Source organism: Phyllobates terribilis, unplaced genomic scaffold (assembly GCF_046119375.1).
Source record: "Phyllobates terribilis strain yellow unplaced genomic scaffold, ASM4611937v1 Scaffold_4__5_contigs__length_816908805, whole genome shotgun sequence".
Lineage (NCBI taxonomy): Eukaryota > Metazoa > Chordata > Amphibia > Anura > Dendrobatidae > Phyllobates > Phyllobates terribilis.
In genome coordinates, this window is record NW_027362764.1 from 713,684,552 (window position 1) to 713,704,217 (window position 19,666).

Genomic DNA, 19,666 nt, shown 5'->3' on the forward strand with positions numbered 1-19,666 from the left:
AAGGTGCTGTGGTCAGATGAGACAAAAATTTAGATCTTTGGCATTAACTCAACTCGCCATGTTTGGAGGAAGAAAAAGGATTAGTACAACCCTAAGAACATCGTCCCAACCGTGAAGTATGGTGGTGGAAACATTATACTTTGGGGGTGCTTTTCTGCAAAGGGGACATGACGACTGCACCGTACTGAAGGGAATATGGATGGAGTCATGTATAGCGAGATTTTGGCCAGCAACCTCCTTCCCTCAGTAAGAGCATTGAAGATGGGTCGTGTCTGGATCTTGCAGCAAGACAATGACCCAAAACATACAGCCAAGGCAAAAAAAGAATGGCTCAAAAAGAAGCACATTAAGGTCATGGAGTGGCCTAGCCACCAAAGGTAAGGGTGGACACATCTGTAAATGGCCACTAGGTCCTGGTCCTATATCCAATGGCTCTCAGGACCATATTGGATCAATCTGCTTTTTCCATCATTCCCAGAAACTTCAATGGAGGGGCCCTGCTAAAGTACTAAAGCATGAACATCTCTTGCTTTTGATCTGTTTGGACAATGCATCCACGGTTAATGGGAAAACTCCTTGGTCACTGGATATGAGTCCGGGACTCTCGGAAACCATGCACAAGAGCATGGTACAGTTCATTAGTGCAACTTGTGCAGCCATACAGGTTCCCAAGAGGTTAGGGGGCACAGTTACACCTCCAAAGCAGGAGGAATTGTGCATTATGATGAACTATTGGACTGAAAAAGAGGGAGTTGAAGCTTCGAGTTGCCAAGCGACAGCCTCAAAATCTTAATGATTTAGAGATGATCTGCAAGGAGGAGTGGACCAAAATTCCTCCCAACATGTGTGCAAGCCTCATCATCAACTACAAACAACGTCTGACTGCTGTGCTTTCCAACAAGGGTTTTGCCACCAAGTATTAAGTGTTGTTTGCCAGAGGGATCAAATACTTATTTCTCACTGCAAAATGCAAAAAAAAATTATCTAATTTATATAATGTAATTTTCTTGATTTTGTTGTTGGATATTCTATCTCTCAATGTTAAAATTAACCTACCCTTAAAATTATAGACAGTTCATGTCTTTCTCAGTGGGTAAACTTACAAAAACAGCAAGGGATCAAATACTTATTTCCCCCACTGTAGATAGACTCTAGTTGCCAACTCTCTTGGACTGTCCAAGAGGCTCCTGGAAAAATGGTAGACTTCCTTGACTCCCAGAAGAGCTCGTAAGTCTTCCAAGTCCTGCAGAAGCTTCTCAGGAAGCAGCACTTCTGAATGTTTTCTGGCATTACGGCACTAGGATGCACAATCATCAGACACTGTCCCAGGATACCAACACATAGGGCACATTCACACGTTCAGTATTTGGTCAGTTGGGTCGAGAGAATAATCGTTCATCTGAACAGCCCTATTGAACATTTGTCAATGTGCATTGTCTGAATAAATATCAGACAGCACACGTCCGATTTATACGCTCATCTGCACGAGCCCTAAGTGTGGAAAGATAAGATTTTAGGATCTGTAAAAATACTTACATCTGAACTCTCAAATATAGGAATGTGATCATTGATGTCAATGACGTTTATTATCACCCAACACATTGTGCTCAGAGCTGTAAAGAGAGAACACAAATTGATTGTAAATGATCATGCTAAACGTAAAAGTCCCAAGAAATAATTTCTCAAATACATTTTTTAAAACATCTTCTACCTGTGTATTTAGACATAATTGATTACATTGATAAAAAAAAACAGTCACAAATTCTGGAGTAAGATTAATTTTCTGCAAAAGTATGCAACTTCTTTATGTTTGCTCTGCCCTTGCCACTTTTTTGAGAAGTGTGTGGTGCGTAACATGAGAGAGCATGATCTCTGCTGCTATTCAGACTTACTATAGTTTACACTAGAAACTTGTCTAGATTTGCTTTTTTTGTTGCACAGACAGGCAGAGATGAAAAAAAAAAGTATTCTCTTGCATCTACTCAGATGCATTTTTCATTAGTACTGGCAGAGAAACGTGAGTCTTAAAGGGAACTTTTCAAGTGAAAAAACACTAGTAACCTGCAGATATATTGTTAATCTGCAGGTTAATAGCATTCTGAATCTGCCAGACGCCGCCAGCACTGAGAGCCCCGCTGCCAGGAGGAAATGAACTTTATTCCTCCCAGCAGTATTCGGCATTCAGTCATGGGATTAGGCATTGGTGCAGGTTCAGTTACTGCTCTGTGTATAATGAGCGGCGGCTGAAATAGCACCTCCGGTCCCAATGCTGATCCTGCTGTCAGTCAGTGCCGGGTGTGCAGTTACTGATGCGGTAACTGAACCCATATCGGTGACACCCCCGTGACTGAAAGTCGAACAATGCCAGGAGGAATAAAGTTAATTTCCTCCAGGCAGCAGGACTCTCAGTGCCGGCAGCGGGACTCTCAGTGCCGACAGCAGGACTCTCAGTGCCGGCAGCAGGATTCTCAGTGCCGGCAGAGGGACTCTCAGTGCCGGCAGCGGAACTCTCAGTGCCGGCACCAGGCTGGTTCAGAATGTTATTAACCTTCAGATTACAAGCGTTTTTTCACATGACAGGTTCCCAATGCAAATATATGGGTCTGTGGAAAACATCGGAGCGCACTTTTTTTGGATGGAGAGAAAACGGTCACATGCCTACCCTTAATGTGATTAATTTGCGGAATTGGTGCAATTATGGCGTATTAACAAAATTATCAATTAATGATAATATTAATTTGTATCATCTAATTATTAAAGGGGTTTCCAGGGATTCAAAACTAATAATCTATATGTAGGACATATAGATGTAGGACATGTTACACACCCGCACACCCACCAATCAACAGGAATCTGCTTTCCCAGTGGCCGGAACTAAGCGATGTATGGAACACAATAGCCCTGTCCATTGCTTAGTGGCCATTGCCGAGTAATACTGTTCATCTCCCATTCAAGTCATCAGCTGATCGTTGGGGGTGTCAGATGTAAGACCCGCAATTTTATATTGATGACTTATTCCTTTCAAAGCTATCTTAAAAAAATTGAAGCCCTCAATGCCCAGAGCAACCGATCTGAGCTCAGATTTTATGTCTTAATCCAATATGGAAATTTAGCACTTTGATTGATTGGCAACGTGGGCCATTTCTTTTCTTTTGGACTTTTTTTTATAATGAAATGGAGAACACAGGAAATTTCCCCCAGAATCTAAGACCATAAATCAAATTAATATTTCAACGTATTCCAGAATACTTACATGGTCTCCCTCCATCTGACACCTGCACTTTAATTCTGTATTGTCTGTGGGTATTTACACCGCTATTACTCAGTTGAATGCCACCATCATATAAGCCGATTCTGAACATTTCTGGAGATGTTTGAGGCCATTGCTCCATTGTTGTATACGTTAGCACTGAATTTGATAAATCCTCCTGGTCATTATCAGTGGCTTTAAGTACATCTATAACACTCCCTGTAGGGTAAAAAAAAATATTTGTGAAAAACATCTTTAACCAAACTCTTGGATCCTGAAATAGGACCTGTCATTTGCAATGAATGTATAAGATTTCTTTTTTTACCTGGTGTAATTGCTGCTTTTTTCCTGAATCTGGTGTTTTCTTTTGTTCCTGTATCCTATCCGTTCTTGAGATTTGACCTCCTCTTCCTTGTGTGTAAATCAAGTATTTTTACTCAAATGGGTTTAGTCCTCAACTGTTCTCTATGGGAGTCTTTTTGGGGACCACACCCAGTTGACTAAAAAGACTAGATTAAGGGCTCTTTCACACGTCAATGTCTACGGTATGAGTGGTGACAGTTTTCACACGTACCGGAGACTCTGACACGCGCAGATCCATTAAAATCTATGGGTCTGCGAACATGTCAGCGTGTTTCCACAGACCGTGTGTCCTTGTGCTCCACACGCTGACATGTCCGTTTTTTGCAGATGCACGGTCTGCAAAAGTGCCTCACGCTGAACACATCCGTGTGTCATCAGTGTGACACTGACCGGCGCCTGGGAATCAGCGGTACAGATAGCGCTGTTCCCAAGCGCCGGGTGCTGAAGGCATCTCTCATCATTGTCCCCTGTTTGCACTGCGATTGTGGCACCCTGCTGTTCACAGGTACCACAGGACCCAAAAGGGTGCATGGATGGACTTCTCCACAAGAGGCCCTCGTCACAAACAAACACCTCCACCCTTCCACCTCATACCACCAGAGGGAGCCCGGATAGGGATATATATATGGAGGGTGGAGCCAGGCAGTTCAGTCAGTCTCAGTCTGAGAGAGAGTGTGCTGCCACCGAGAGCAGTGAAGACGCAGCACATCTGCTGCTGTATTGAGGGCCCCGAGTGTGGTCGGAGGCAAAGAGGAGAGGAGAGAGGAGTTGAGGGGGCAGAGGAGCATCATAGGCTCACCCCAAGACACGAACCGGACACTGGGTCTGCGCCTACAGGCTCCTTTATACCTAGTAGGGATCACCGGCATACCAGGAGGACTACAAGTCCCTGGTCGACCTGAAGCTAAACCCTTGACAGGACTAGGAACCATGAAGGCCCCGGCGTCCAGGGATAGTGGTTACCAGAAAAAGGTCTTACTACCAAGCGACAGGTGAAGGAACAACACGACACATAAGCTAGGCCCAGTTGCAGGCTGGCCAGGAGCTTAGAGAGAGGGAGACACGGACCAGGAGGCCTTATACCCGCTCACTGGGGAGAAGTCCGGAAGTGCACCCTTCCTACCGAGTACCCTGGACCGTACCTGACATCCGCACCAGTAAAGGTACTGAAGTGAATCCCCTGTCTCTGTCAGTTACTCCTGCTGCGCCATCTCTCCTGCACTACAAGCCCCAGCATCACCACCATCTTCACCTACACTGCTCCGGGGGCCCGCTCCGCCTGTGGGGAGCAGGAACATCCCAGCTGTCATCCCATAACCCCCGGAGGTCTGCAGCAGCGCCAGTAACCATTACCGGAAACCACAGGTGGCGTCACGAGACAAACTGTACACTAAAACCCTTTTTAAAGAGAGACCCAGAGTACAGGCCCGGGAGCCGACTGCCGAGACCTCCTAAACAAGGTAAAAGGCCCGGGTACCGAGTCCCCTATATTCCCCCTGGGTGACACACGATCAGCACCATCAGGGGACAATGTTGACTGTTATATTGTGCCCCAGCTGTGTCCAGAAAGTGTAAAAATAAGAATAAAATAAAAAAAATCCTTATACTCATCTGTCCGAAGTTGAAAAAATCCAGTGTCCCACGCTGTAATCCATCTGTCCGACAGGCGACCGCACACCCGAGGAGCAGAGCAGAATGGCTCGCTACAGCAAGCGGGCCCTTGATCTGCGCTGAGCTCACTGAGCGGTGTCCTGTCACTCACTGAGCTCAGCGCAGGTCAAGGGTTCGCTCGCTGGAGCGCGTCATTCTGCTCTGCTCCTCGAAGTCGCAGTCGCCTGTCAATCAAATGGATTACAGCGTGGGACACTTGATTTTTTCAACTTCGGACAGGTGAGTATAAGGATTTTTTTATTTTATTCTTACTTTTACACTTGCTAGACACAGCGGGGGCACAATACAACTGTCAAAATTGTCCCCTGTTGGTGCTGATCGCATCGCAAGCAGGGGACGATCATGACAGATGCCTTCAGTACCGGGCACTTGGGAACAGCGCTAACTGTACCGCTGATTCTCAGTCGCCGGTACATGTCACACGGATGACACAGGGATGTCACACGGACTCCCAGGCGCCGGTAGGTGTGATAATGATGCGGCACACGGGCGGCACAGGTAGACACAGACACACGGACACGCATATCTCCGGTATTGTTTTTTTCCAGTACTGGAAATATCAGGAAGTGTAATACAGGCCTAAAGGGATTTTGTAAGTAGGATCAATCCTCCTAAGCCATCTATATGGGCATGCAGGTCATAAGAAGTTTAACAAAATGGTACCTTGATACCTGTGATCCGAAGTCTTATTTCAGAGAAATGCACTTTTTTCTTAATATGAAAATGAGCTGTTAATATCTATCTGCCGGACATAGATCTCCAGGAGAATCTGCCTCCAGAGATTATTTTAAATGAAAGAGTGTGTTACCACTGTTCTAGTTGACGCGGGAACACAATGGAATCGTAGTGTAGTCACGTAGAGTAAATGCAAAGATTTGTCTAGAACCTGGAAGAACCCTTTAAGAATCCTTTCACATTACATTTTTGTCCTAAGTTTAGCATGTGCTCTGCAAAAACCTCCCAACATATGCACTAAACATGTTTCTATTGCCAAGAATATCCTTTTGACCTCCGTTGGGATGGTATATGCTAGCATACTGCCAATAAAATGATGTAATAGAGTACTAAAAGTATAATGTTTTTTAATATTGTGTCTAGGGGGTGATAAATGTATGGCATCTGTCACAGGCATCTGTTCTTTTCAATAGCTTTTCATGTTGGATCCATTAAACTGATGCCATTATAGCCTATGGGTGATAGATACATAACGTGGATTCCTTACTAAGTCATCCATTGCCCATAGATATAATGGCATCCGTTACACAGATCTTTCCTGAAAAAGCTCATGACATATCTGCAATATGGATACCATAGACTATGAGTGACGAATGCCAGTTAAGCCTCTGTCACAGCCTCACTAAACATTGGGAGCTTTTTTCTGGCATATGTGTTAAATTGGACCCAAAATCACTCTGCAAAAAGTATTTAACCCCACACATCCCTATCCAAGGCCCCCTTCAAACGTCCATATAAAACCGGTACAGGAAAAAACAGTACCAGTGTTATCAGTGTTCCTTCAGTGTGTTATCAGTGTTCCCTCAGTGTGTCATCTGTGTTCCATCAGTGTGTCATCAGTGTTCCCTCAGTGTGTCATCAGTGTTCCATCAGAGTGTCATTAGTGTGTCATTATTTTTCCTTCAGTGTTCCATCAGTATTCCTTCAGTGTGTCATCAGTGTTCCTTATGTGTGTCATCAGTGTTCCTTATGTGTGTCATCAGTGTTCCTCCAGTGTGTCATCAGTGTTCCTTCAGTGTGTCATCAGTGTTCCATCAGTGTTCCTCCAGTGTGTCATCAGTGTTACTTCAGTGTGTCATTAGTGTGTCATCGATGTTCTTTCAGTGCATCATCAGTGTTCCTTCAGTGTGTCATCAGTGTTCCATCAGTGTGTCATTAGTGTGCCTTCAGTGTGTCATCAGTGTTCCATCTGTGTGTCACCAGTGTTGTTTCAGTGTGTCATCAATATTCTATCAGTGTTCCTTCAGTGTGTCATCTGTGCTTCTTCAGTGTGTCATCAGTGTTCTATCTGTGTGTCATCAGTGTTCCTCCAGTGTGTCATCAGTGCTCCTTCAGTGTGTCATCAGTGCTCCTTCAGTGTGTCATCTGTGCTTCTTCAGTGTGTCATCAGTGCTCCTTCAGTGTGTCATCAGTGTTCCATCAGTGTGTCATCAGTGTTCTATCTGTGTGTCATCAGTGTTCCTCCAGTGTGCCATCAGTGTTCCTTCAGTGTGTCATCTGTGCTTCTTCAGTGTGTCATCAGTATTCTATCTGTGTGCCATCAGTGTTCTATCTGTGTGTCATCAGTGTTCCTTCAGTGTGTCATCAGTGCTCCTTCAGTGTATCATCAGTGTTCCTTCAGTGTGTCATCTGTGCTTCTTCAGTGTGTCATCAGTGCTCCTTCAGTGTGTCATCAGTATGCCATCCGTGCTTTTCCAGTATGGGTAAAGAAAGAATGAAACTACAAAGCTTCTATCATACTTTGCAATGTTGATGGTACACTGAAGCCATCCATGTGCTGTACGTGTTTTTCACGGACCCTTAGACTTGTATCGGCCCTTGTCATCTATGCTGCCGGAAAAAATGGACATGTCTCCATATCGTTCACATGGACACACGTTCCCTATAAACACACAGACATGTGCACAGCAGCATAGGTTATAATGGGTACTTGTGGCCTCCGTGAAAAAAACGGACGCCACATGTACTGCAAACACGGACATGGGAAGAAGGCCTGACGGAGCTGGTGAACTTGTTGCTTTTTGCTCCTATCACTTTTCCATGACCAATGTCTTGATTCCTGAATTTGCAGTAATTTGCCTTAACATGCGGGTCTATTCTTTATATGGCATTTGTAGTTCACATTCATGAGGTCTTTCACATTGTTATAGGGGCATATATTGCAGCACTTAAGGGGCCTCAATGTAAATTCTGTTAGAGTCCTCATATTCCCTGTGCTATTTATAATGTTAGTGCCTTTTTTTATGCCAAAGGGTAGAGGGGCTTTGTCTACACCCCCTGTAGCTATGCCCCTGTGTTCGTTCATCAATTCTAAAATAAATGTGTGTAATAATAGATGTACACGTGCTGCATTTTTACCAATCGCTTCATTTTCTTGAACTTCAAAAGTCGTCATTGCTGCTGGACATATTGGAGGGTTATCATTGATGTCCTCGACTTTTACTTCAATTTCCAGGGGCCTTGCCACAGCAACACCGTTGAAATTTTTTGCCAATGCATAGAAGATATACTGAAAAATAATGAGTATATAGTATGTGAGGTCTGTGAGAGATTGTATATTAGAATGATTATAGGTCAACGGTTAATAATACATCCTGGTCGGCTTTAATAAAAAGGCAGATTGAGGGCCAAATTGGTAGAATTTCAAGGCAAGAACGTTGAGGGCCCCATTGCAAAACTGCAATAAAAAACCCTCCTTGTTGCCTATCATAGCTGCATATAAGTAAGCTGACCATGTGTGTGGGGTCCTTTCCTTTAAAGTCTATAAGAGTTTTGGAGATAGCCAAGCAAGTAACCCTCTTAGGCCTCTTTCACAGGTCAGTGCGTCCAGTACGTATGGTGACCGTTTTCACACGTACTGGAGACACATACACACATAGGCCCATTTAAATGAATGGGTCTACGCACATGTCAGTGTGTTTCCACTAACCATGTGTCTGTGGGCAAAACATGCTGATATGTTTGTCCTTTCCACTCTGCAGGGGCCACAAAACGTCCCACACTGATGCCATACGGATGACATCCTTGTGTCATCAGTGTGACATGTACCTATGTACCTGCACCTGGGAATCAGCGGCACAGTTAGCTCCGGGTGCTGAAGGCATCTGTCATCATTGTCCCCTGCTTGCAGTGTGATCAGCACCAGCAGGGAACAATGCTGACAGTTGTATTCAGCCCCCTCTGTGTCCAGCAAGTGTAAAAGTAAGAATCCCGCGCTGTAATCCATCTCACCGACATTCAACTGCATGCGCTGAGGAGCAGAGGAGAATGACTCACTGCAGAGAGCGGGCTCCTGACCTCCGCTGTGCTCAGTGAGCGTGTCCTGTCACTCAATGAACTCAGTGCAGGTCAGGGGCCCGCTCGTTGCGGCGAGTCATTCTGCTCTGCTCCTTGGTGTGTGTGTGGTCACCTGTCAGTCAGAGGATTACAGCATAGGACAGTATGTCAGACAGGTTAGCATAAAGATTTTTTTATTTTATTCTTACTTTTACACTTGCTAGACACAGCGGGGGCACAATACAACTGTCAACATTGTCCCCTGTTGGCGCTGATCGCAGCGCAAGCAGGGGACAATGATGAGAGATTCCTTCAGCACACGGCGCTCTTGGGAACAGCGCTAACTGTACCCCTGATTCCCTGACGCTGGTACGTGTGATTCTCATGCGACACATGGGCAGTACACGGTTGCCACACATATGCCACACGTGTAGACACGGACACACAAATATCTCCGGTACTGTTTTTTTCCAGTACCGAAAATATCAGGACATGTGAAAGAGACCTTAGACTGGTTTCACACATCTACATTTACGGTCTTAAAGGGGGGGGTGTGATTAAAGCTTCCAAAGTTCCCAAGGTGGCAGAGCCCCTGAGCTTTATGCCCTATCTGTCTATCCATCTATCTGACTATCTACCTATCTTTCTAAACTCAAAATCTATAGTAAAAGAAAGTTATTTTGGGGCAGTCTGAGACAATTAGTTTGACCCCTTACTCAAGTTTAAAGGGGTTGTCCAAGCCATGTAAAAAAATTAGAAGGGGAGGGTAATATGCTGAATCAAAACTGTGTATAATATCCTTAGTGTTAGGATTCCACTCTGTTCCCCAGACCTGGTGGTTGTCACGTTAACATTCATAATGTGATTTCCGGTATACATGCTATCATGTGCCAACTATTTTGACTCTCCTTTCTCATAATGGTCTTAATTGAGAGATTCGGAAGAGAACTTGATCGGAAGATTCAAAAGATTCCGGAAGACACTCGGGCATTTTTTGAACATTTTACCTGCGGTTTTGCTGGAAAAAATTCTGGTGGTTCCTTTGTCGTTGAATTTAGTTTAAAAAAGTGCAAAACATGCCAGTAAAAACACTGGGAAAACGCTCAAAAAAACAGCCGGTAACCAAAACCATAAACAAGCACTTAGGACATAAAAGAAACATTGAAAAACATGCTTTAGGATAAAAAAAAACACTGTACACATACCCTAAGTGAGAATGTTGTCAATCAACTTATAAAGTCTCTTTATGTATGGACAGATTAAAAGGTTTCTCTGCCTTTACTGGAATAGACAGAGTTTATATATATTTTTACCACTGAAGCCTCTCCGACTGTACACCTTGGTAAACCAATTTTTGCAACACAGGACTTGTTACAATATTGTCACCTGATCCTAATCTTACCTTATCCTGCTCTTCCCTGTCCAGCGGTTCGGTGACATTAATAATTCCATTATTATCAATAGTAAATGGAAACCTCGGAAATTTTTCTCTTTGGTGCAGTTCATAAATGACATTGGGATCATTCCATGTGACCTAAATACAATAAAATTGTTATGTTTTCTGCGCTCGGTACATTTTTAAATCAACGAGAATTTCATTCGTTTTCCTGATCACATTTTTTATTCACATTGAACATATAGGAACCGATTCGCCAAGATCAAAGTTGTCCAGTCTCTGCTGGAGTAAGATTTGTGGGCTAGCGAAAGCCGCCACTTGTCATGAATTTATCTCCCACTTTGTCGGAGCTGAGCTAAAATGGCGTGAGAATGTCAAAAGTCGCAAAAATTTTAGCACAGCCTCGATTTGAACCAATCTTATGCAACTAGTCAAAGCTTTTTTACACCAGAATACACGAGATGAATCTGGCCCAAAACTTTTTAGCCTGTTTTTGGCTACCTCTGACAGATATGTTATGCAGGACCATTGGCTCATTTAAAGAGGACCTGCCACCTGGTCAATTGTGTCACGTTTCTGCTCTTGTTTTATTCCCACTCCTCCTCTGAGTATTCTGTTGTTTTTTTTAATTCTTCATATGGTTCCAGAGTTATGGACCTTTTACATTTTTATGGTCTTTACCAAGGGGGAGTTGCTCTCTTGACCCTCTGGGGCTTGTCTTTAGGCTGCTCTGCATTATGAACCTGTGAGGAACGCCCTCTAGAGGAAAGACCATAAAAGACCAAGACCATAAAAATTAGCAGTAAATAAAAAGCCTCATATTCCTGAAACAGTACCCACAGAGTTTTTCTTGAAGAGGCTTTTGGAGCAGATCCTCTCCTAAATGCTCTTCATAAACTACATCAAAAACACTTGGAAAACTCGTCCTATTCAATTCTATGGGAAATCTACTTTGCTGTTAAGAAAAGGATTTTGGTGAGTCTCAAAAATAATTGCTGTTCATATGAGCAAGTTTTTGAGCTTTTTTTTCTGGAAGAGGCTTTGAAAAACACCTGGTGGGGAAAAAAAGTGTATGTCCCTTCTTTGAAGCAGCAACTGATATAATCCTCTTCAAACTATTCATATTTAAACAAAAAGGCAGTTCAGGAGAAAAAAAACTCTTTTAGGCTATGTGCACACTACGTCCGTTATAATCCGGTTGATAAAACGCTTCAGAAGTATCTCACAGAATGAACATAGTGCACAGCCATGTCAAAATGGTATTGCTGTGCACATTTTCTGTCTTATGTCAATTCTTTTATAGTCTTAAGGGTTCGGAAATCCTGAAGTGGTGAAAAAATTTGACATGCTCAGTCTTCGAGCAGTTTCCTCTCGAAAGCCGCCAGCTCTCTATATTTCACAGTATTGAGAGAAAGATGCTAGTGGCAAGAACGACACTTAGTGCACATGCCCTTAGGTATAGAGAGAAAGCTGACGGCGGTGGAGCCCTTGTAAGAACAACATCGGAGGAAAATGACTGCCAGTGTTTTCCTGAAGCGGGTACTCCGGAGAAAACTTGGTGGCTGAGCTGGCATCTAGATGACATTGTGTGAACAAATACTTAGGTATGTAGAGAGAAAGCCACTGGCTCAGGAATAAGCAAAGCTGCCTCAGGCAAACGACTGCTAGTGTTTTCCTTTGAAAGTAAAAACTCAGCACTTAAGGATATGTGCACAATGCATCTCTAATCCGATGGCAGAACCAGAGTTTTCTTTCACAAAGCCATTGTCTCTTCTCTTTAAGCAGTTCTGCTGGGTGGAATCCACCTGAAAAAGACATTGTGGATCATACATCCCCTTAGGATATGTGCACAGAGTCTTTTTGCTGAGTTCTCGAAGCAGAAACTTCAAGGACCCAATTCATCAGTGCATTATCTACATTTTTGGGGGCCCAGATACCTCTCAATTAGTGACTTTTTGATTTGTGACAAATTCACCAAACACTTTGCACCTTTTTTCAAATTGTTTTTTTCTAGATGTTTTAGATAAAAACTCCTTGAAAAACTCTGTGTGTGGATAAAGACTCACACTTCTATTTATTCTGCCAGAATGGCCTCCAAGTCAAAGAGCCTCTTCATAGAAGCATGGCTGAATTTGAAACATCATTATTTTCCTGGTAAATGTTCCTACTCCTCACGTTTAGCAAACATCCTGGGAATGAGTGAACAATGAAACGGCGGAGTATTTGTTCTCTAAGGTTGAATGGGTTAAAATGCTGTTCTTTTCACAAAGCATTAATAGTATCAGCGTTCAGGCCGCCTTGGCTCTTGAAGCCTCTGGTTATATTTTCCATTGCGTGGATTATTTTACAAACTCTGTTTTGAAATATAACATTACAGCCCTTCTCTGTGTTAACGTTGTATGTATAACGCTTCCCCAGCGCCTTCTCAATAATGTTCTCATTGCATTATTGAATTATTTGTTCTGTATTATGCAATATGGGTTTTGGTTTTATTGGGTTGAGCAGAATAATTTAATGATTTATCATGAGAAGTCGTCTCAGAGAACATTCAGGGAACGAACTTACAATAGTAGTGCACAGGATCTGCTAGATGCTTACACATTACATGCAATGACGGAATCTCGGCAAGTCAAAATAGAAAGGATATATTCACACAGAGCTATTTGATGTGGATATTCCTCACATAAAAATCCACACTAGGCTATTTGTATACATTGAGTTTCCGCTCAGTTTCTGCTCTAAAAACTCCTCAAAAAAATCTTTGAGAACATGGCCTTAAAAAGTATAAAATATGAGTTTTTTTAGTGCAGTTTTTTTTTTTTTTTCCTTTTTATAGTCCAAAAACAACATTAAAAAAAAAGTTATAGGGAGACTTTTTTGGGTTTGACTCAGTCTTTGTGGATGGCCCATATCTTCTGGCTCCATGTACCTTACAGACCAAAAGTTTGGACACACCTTCTCATTTAAAGATTTTTCTGTATTTTCATAACTATGAAAATTGTACTGAAGGCATCAAAACTATGAATTAACACATGTGGAATTATATACTTAACAAAAAAGTGTGAAACAACTGAAAATATGTCTTATATTCTAGGTTCTTCAATGTAGCCACCTTTTGCTTTGATGACTGCTTTGCATACTCTTGGCATTCTCTTGATAAGCTTCAAGACGTAGTCACCGGAAATGGTCTTCCAACAATCTTGAAGGAGTTCCCAGAGATGCTTAGCACTTGTTGGCCCTTTTGCCTTCACTCTGTGGTCCAGCTCACCCCAAACCATCTCGATTGGGTTCAGGTCTGGTGACTGTGGAGGCCAGGTCATCTGGCATAGCACCCCATCACTCTCCTTCTTGATCAAATAGCCCTTACACAGCCTGGAGGTGTGTTTGGGGTCATTGTCCTGTTGAAAAATAAATGATGGTCCAACTAAACGCAAATCGGATGGAATAGCATGCCGCTGCAAGATGCTGTGGTAGCCATGCTGGTTCAGTATGCCTTCAATTTTGAATAAATCCCCAACAGTGTCACCAGCAAAGCACCCCCACACCATCACACCTCCTCCTCCATGCTTCACGGTGGGAACCAGGCATGTAGAGTCCATCCGTTCACCTTTTCTGCGTCGCACAATGACACGGTGGTTGGAACCAAAGATTTCAAATTTGGACTCATCAGACCAAAGCACAGATTTCCACTGGTCTAATGTCCATTCCTTGTGTTCTTTAGCCCAAACAAGTCTCTTCTGCTCGTTGCCTGTCCTTGGCAGTGGTTTCCTAGCAGCTATTTTAACATGAAGGCCTGCTGCACAAAATCTCCTCTTAACAGTTGTTGTAGAGATGTGTCTGCTGCTAGAACTCTGTGTGGCATTGACCTGGTCTCTAATCTGAGCTTCTGTTAACCTGCGATTTCTGAGGCTGGTGACTCGGATAAACTTATCCTCAGAAGCAGAGGTGACTCTTGGTCTTCCTTTCCTGGGGCGGTCCTCATGTGAGCCAGCTTCACTGTAGCGCTTGATGTTTCTTGCAACTGCACTTGGGGACACTTTCAAAGTTTTCCCAATTTTTCGCACTGACTGACCCTCATTTCTTAAAGTAATGATGGCCACTCGTTTTTCTTTACTTAGCTGCTTTTTTCTTGCCATAATACAAATTCTAACAGTCTATTCAGTAGGACTATCAGCTGTGTATCCAACAGACTTCTGCACAACACAACTGATGGTCCCAACCCCATTTTTAAGGCAAGAAATCCCTCTTATTAAACCTGACTGGGCACACCTGTGAAGTGAAAACCATTTCCGGTGACTACCTCTTGAAGCTCATCAAGAGAATGCCAAGAGTGTGCAAAGCAGTCATCAAAGCAAAAGGTGGCTACTTTGAAGAACTTAGAATATAAGGCATATTTTCAGTTGTTTCACACTTTTTTGTTAAGTATACAATTCCACATGTGTTAATTCATAGTTTTGATGCCTTCAGTGTGAATGTACAATTTTCATAGTCATGAAAATACGGAAAAATCTTTAAATGAGAAGGTGTGTCCAAACTTTTGGTCTGTACTGTATTTGGTGGTAATTTTTGAAGTCTTTATTAGAGATGAGCGTTGTTCTACTCGAACTGTTCGCCAATCTCAAATTCGAGCTGTTTTGGGCAGTGTTCGAGCCGTTCGGCGAACACGAACGATTTGAGAAAAATTCGGCTGTTCGAGGTTATGTTCGATAACTGTTCGTGCACCAAAATCATAACTGGATTTTTTCTCAGTAATGATGAAAATTAATGTTAATACGCAGTTTGAGTGTACAGCGGGGTGGGGGGAGGGGCAGGGGTTGGATCTCTGCAGGAATAATGAAGATCTCCATTTTTTTTTCTCTTTCCCGCATTTACAGTGGGGCGGTGCAATCTGTCAGCCTATCAGCAGCGCACACACGGAGCAAACTGCTTTTTTTCACACAAGCAAGGGCATGTGTCATTGGCAGTGTATGTCACATGTCCTTGCCCTATAAGACCCAGCCATTTTCCCCGTCGCCACCATTTTCTCACTGCTGCAGCTGCGTGTTAGACGGCACCGCTGTTGCTGTGTGCGCTATACCTTGTTAATTTCAAGCCAATTTTCGCACAAATCTACAGATAGCTTGGGAGTAGGGAATAGTTGTGATTGCAGTCCTTTTAAGGACTAGGTTACAGCATTTCCTACGACTTTTATCAGGCAGGTCTGTGCTCTTAAATAGATAGGTTGTGGGAGTAAAGACTAATTGTAATTGGAGTCGTTTTCAGGACTAGGTTACATCAGTTCCTATCAGTTTTTGCCAGGCAGGTCTGTGCCAGTGCTGTGCAAGTTTTTTTCACAGCATTTGGCTGAATCTAGCAAAGCTAATCCTTTTTGGCCTATTGCAGAGTGTGTTAGTCAGTGGAGTAGCCTATCTGTGTTGCAAGATATACCACCTGTGTATAGAATACCAATTTTTTTACTGCACCTAGTGAAGTAAAATCTTTTGGGCATAGCATCATTCTATTAGTCCATCTATACTGACCTCCATCAGGTTGCAAATTGAATATAATTTTTTTCTGCATCTAGCTCTGAAAAAATATTTGGCCTTCTAGCAGTGTGTGGGACTTTCTCTATTAGTCCATCTATACTGACCTCCATCAGGTTGCAAACTGAATATATTTTTTTCTGCATCTACCTCTGAAAAAATATTGGGCTTGTAGCTGTGTGTGGGACTTGTTCTATTACTCCATCTATACTGACCTCCATCTGTTTGCAAATTGAATATAATTTTTTTCTGCATCTAGCTCTGAAAAAATATTGGGCTTCTAGCTGTGTGTGGGACTTGTTGTATTAGTCCATCTATACTGACCTCCATCAGGTTGCAATCTGAATATATTTTTTTCTGCATCTACCTCTGAAAAAATATTGGGCTTCTAGCTGTGTGTGGGACTTGTTCTATTAATCCATCTATACAGACCTCCATCAGGTTGCAAACTGAATATAATTTTTTTCTGCATCTAGCTCTGAAAAAATATTTGGCCTTCTAGCAGTGTGTGGGACTTTCTCTATTAGTCCATCTATACTGACCTCCATCAGGTTGCAAACTGAATATAATTTTTTTCTGCATCTAGCTCTGAAAAAATATTTGGCCTTCTAGCTGTGTGTGGGACTTGTTCTATTAGTCCACCTATACTGACCTCCATCAGGTTGCAAATTCAAAATAATTTTTTGTCTGCATCTAGCTCTGAAAAAATATTTGGCCTTCTAGCAGTGTGTGGGACTTTCTCTATTAGTCCATCTATGCTGACCTCCATCAGGTTGCAAACTGAATATTTTTTTTTCTGCATCTACCTCTGAAAAAATATTTGGGCTTCTAGCTGTGTGTGGGACTTGTTCTATTAGTCCATCTATACTGACCTCCATCAGGTTGCAAATTGAATATAATTTTTTTCTGCATCTAACCCAGCCAATAGTTTTGGCCTAATACCACAGTTTGGCCACTCAACTCTGCTCGGTTCCCATCCATTGTTTTTTTGTGCAAACAACTCCAGAGTTGTGAATTAGTTAACCACCAAAATGAGTGGAAAAAGGCCTGCTGCTGGTGGAAAGGGGAATAGGCGTGTTGGGAAGGGGAAAAAAGGTTGTGTCCGTGGGGTAGGTGTTAAAGCAACAGTAACATCTGCAGAAGAAAGACCATCTTCCAGCCAAACTAAAATGTCTACTTCTTTTAGCGGACAATGTGATAAGATCCCTTTCTTACGGCCACGCCAATCGTTACAAATTCCAGATGAGGCACAAAAACAGCAGGTGCTTCAATGGATATCAAGTGCTCCTTTAAGTGGGCTCTCCTCCACATCAACTTCAACATCATAAATACTGCAGTCCTCAAAGGTGTCACCCCAATCGCACTTGCTTCCTCACAGCTCCCAAATCTCCAGCTGCCCGTCTGAGTATGAGGTAGAACAGATGGTTGAGTCTGCAGAGCTGTTTACTCATACTATAGCCTGGGAATCAGAGGTCGACTCCAGCGCTTCTGTGAATCCAGACGAGGAAATGATCTGCACTGATGCCCAGAATCTTTATGAGTCGGATCCAGGACCAGACGCAGAAGGTTCTGACCATAATGTAGACCCTCATTCCCAAACTGTAACTCCTGTTGGTGGAGACAATGAGGAAGACGATGATGAGACTCAAATACCTGATTGGAGCGACAACTTTAGTTTTTTGTCAGGGCAGGAACAGGTTGGCTCTGAGGACGACGGGTGTGATAACGCACAGGGTGATGATGATGAGGTTGGAGATCCCACTTACTGTCAACCCACAGTCAGTCAAGAGATGAGGTCAGCAGAGGAGGTGGAGGAGAATGCTAGTGACGACGAGGTCAGGTTGCGCCTTCCTGGACAGAGACGTAGTACTGGAAGCACGTCAACAACTGCATCCTCAAACACAACTCTGCCTCTCACCACAAGTCGTGGTGGCTCTTCAGGTCGCATGGGTGCTAAGCCTTGCATAGCCTGGGCATTTTTTCAGATCGATAAAGATGACCCAACTCGTGTTATCTGTAACATTTGTCAGCAAAAGCTAAGTAGAGGCCAAAAAATACATAGTTTGAGTACTTCATGCATGAACCGGCACATGGACATGAAGCATAAGTTGCAGTGGGAAGCTCAGTGTGCTACAATGCGGCCTAGCCGGCCGGGCCAACCACCGTCTGCCATATCTTGTGCATCCGCGGCCTCTTCATCCTCTGTGACTGGGGGGACAGCAGTCACACCTGTTTTGGGGCGCAGACCTGCCACCTCTTTACCCGCAACAGCCAGCGTGATTGGCAGCTGAAGTGTCTTAAATTTGAATTAATCCTGAATAATATGATGCATGCAGACTGTACCTTACCGGCCACCACCGCACTCTAATCAGCATCTCTGTTTATCCATTCCTCTTACAGGTACGTGACCCAACTTTTCCATCCTGATTTCCATGCAGCCTTCCCTATATCTCTCTGCTCCTACTATATACTAATGGTACGTGACCCAAGTTACACTACCCACCCCCCACTTTCATTTATGACCTTGTTTACTGAACCTTTGAGTATCCTACATCTGGTTCAGCCTTAATCAGCTGATCAAGATGAGCACAGACCACTCCCCTCTGGTTCACAGCTGAATGCATTTTGTAGGCCATATACTGAGAACTAGGAGTCTGTGTCAGACTGAAGTCTGTGTCCCTCAGCTTAAGTGTCCATGAGCTGAAGTGTCTGAAATTTGAATTAATCCTGAATTGAACCTGAAGTGAACTGAAGGTACCTGGATACTAAGTCACAGTAAACAATGTTTGTTTTTGTTTTCACTCTCACCCCCTTAATCCTTCACTTCTTTCAACCACCCCTAATCCCTACACCTGGAAAGGAACTCTTCATCTCTCCCTCCATTCTCCCCACCCATCTCACCTCTTCCTCAGAGCTATTCCACAACATACAATCCTTTGTCTCCAAACACAGACAGCCACCTCATGCCCTCTCCTGCTCCCACCTAATAACGCTTTCTCTGCTCCTCCTTACTGCCGGCGACATCTCTCCAAATCCTGGCCCTCCTCACCACATCCCTACATTCACTTCCACCTCCTACCCCCGATCTATCCCAAACTCTCGTAACCCTTCTAACCTTACACCCATCCGCCCAGCCCCCGCTTCCCCAGTTCCACTAACAGGAGCTCTATGGAACGCTCGCTCTGTCTGCAATAAACTTTCCTACATTCACGATCTCTTCATCACTAACAAGCTTTCCTTCCTCGGAATCACTGAAACCTGGCTCACCCCCTTCGACACAACCTCTCCTGCTGCACTTTCGTATGGCGGATTCCACCTCTCCCATACCCCCCGCCCCAACGGCAAGCACGGTGGAGGAATAGGTTTCCTCCTCTCAGAAAACTGCTCCTTCACCCAGATCCCACTGCCGCCCGCAATTACTCTCCCGTCTTTTGAAGTGCACTGTGTGCGCAT

General features: G+C 43.6%; 1 protein-coding gene across 1 annotated transcript in view; it reads right to left on the reverse strand.

The window, feature by feature from the left end:
- Positions 1-19,666, reverse strand: part of CDH17 (cadherin 17) — a 116,760-nt gene that overhangs the window by 24,565 nt on the left and 72,529 nt on the right. The window contains exons 7-10 of the mRNA XM_073679669.1: positions 10,698-10,829; positions 8,378-8,528; positions 3,254-3,469; positions 1,537-1,613 (exon numbers count right to left, since the gene is read on the reverse strand). Of these exons, the coding sequence (XP_073535770.1) occupies positions 1,537-1,613; positions 3,254-3,469; positions 8,378-8,528; positions 10,698-10,829 (576 nt within the window). The remainder of the gene's footprint in view (positions 1-1,536; positions 1,614-3,253; positions 3,470-8,377; positions 8,529-10,697; positions 10,830-19,666) is intronic.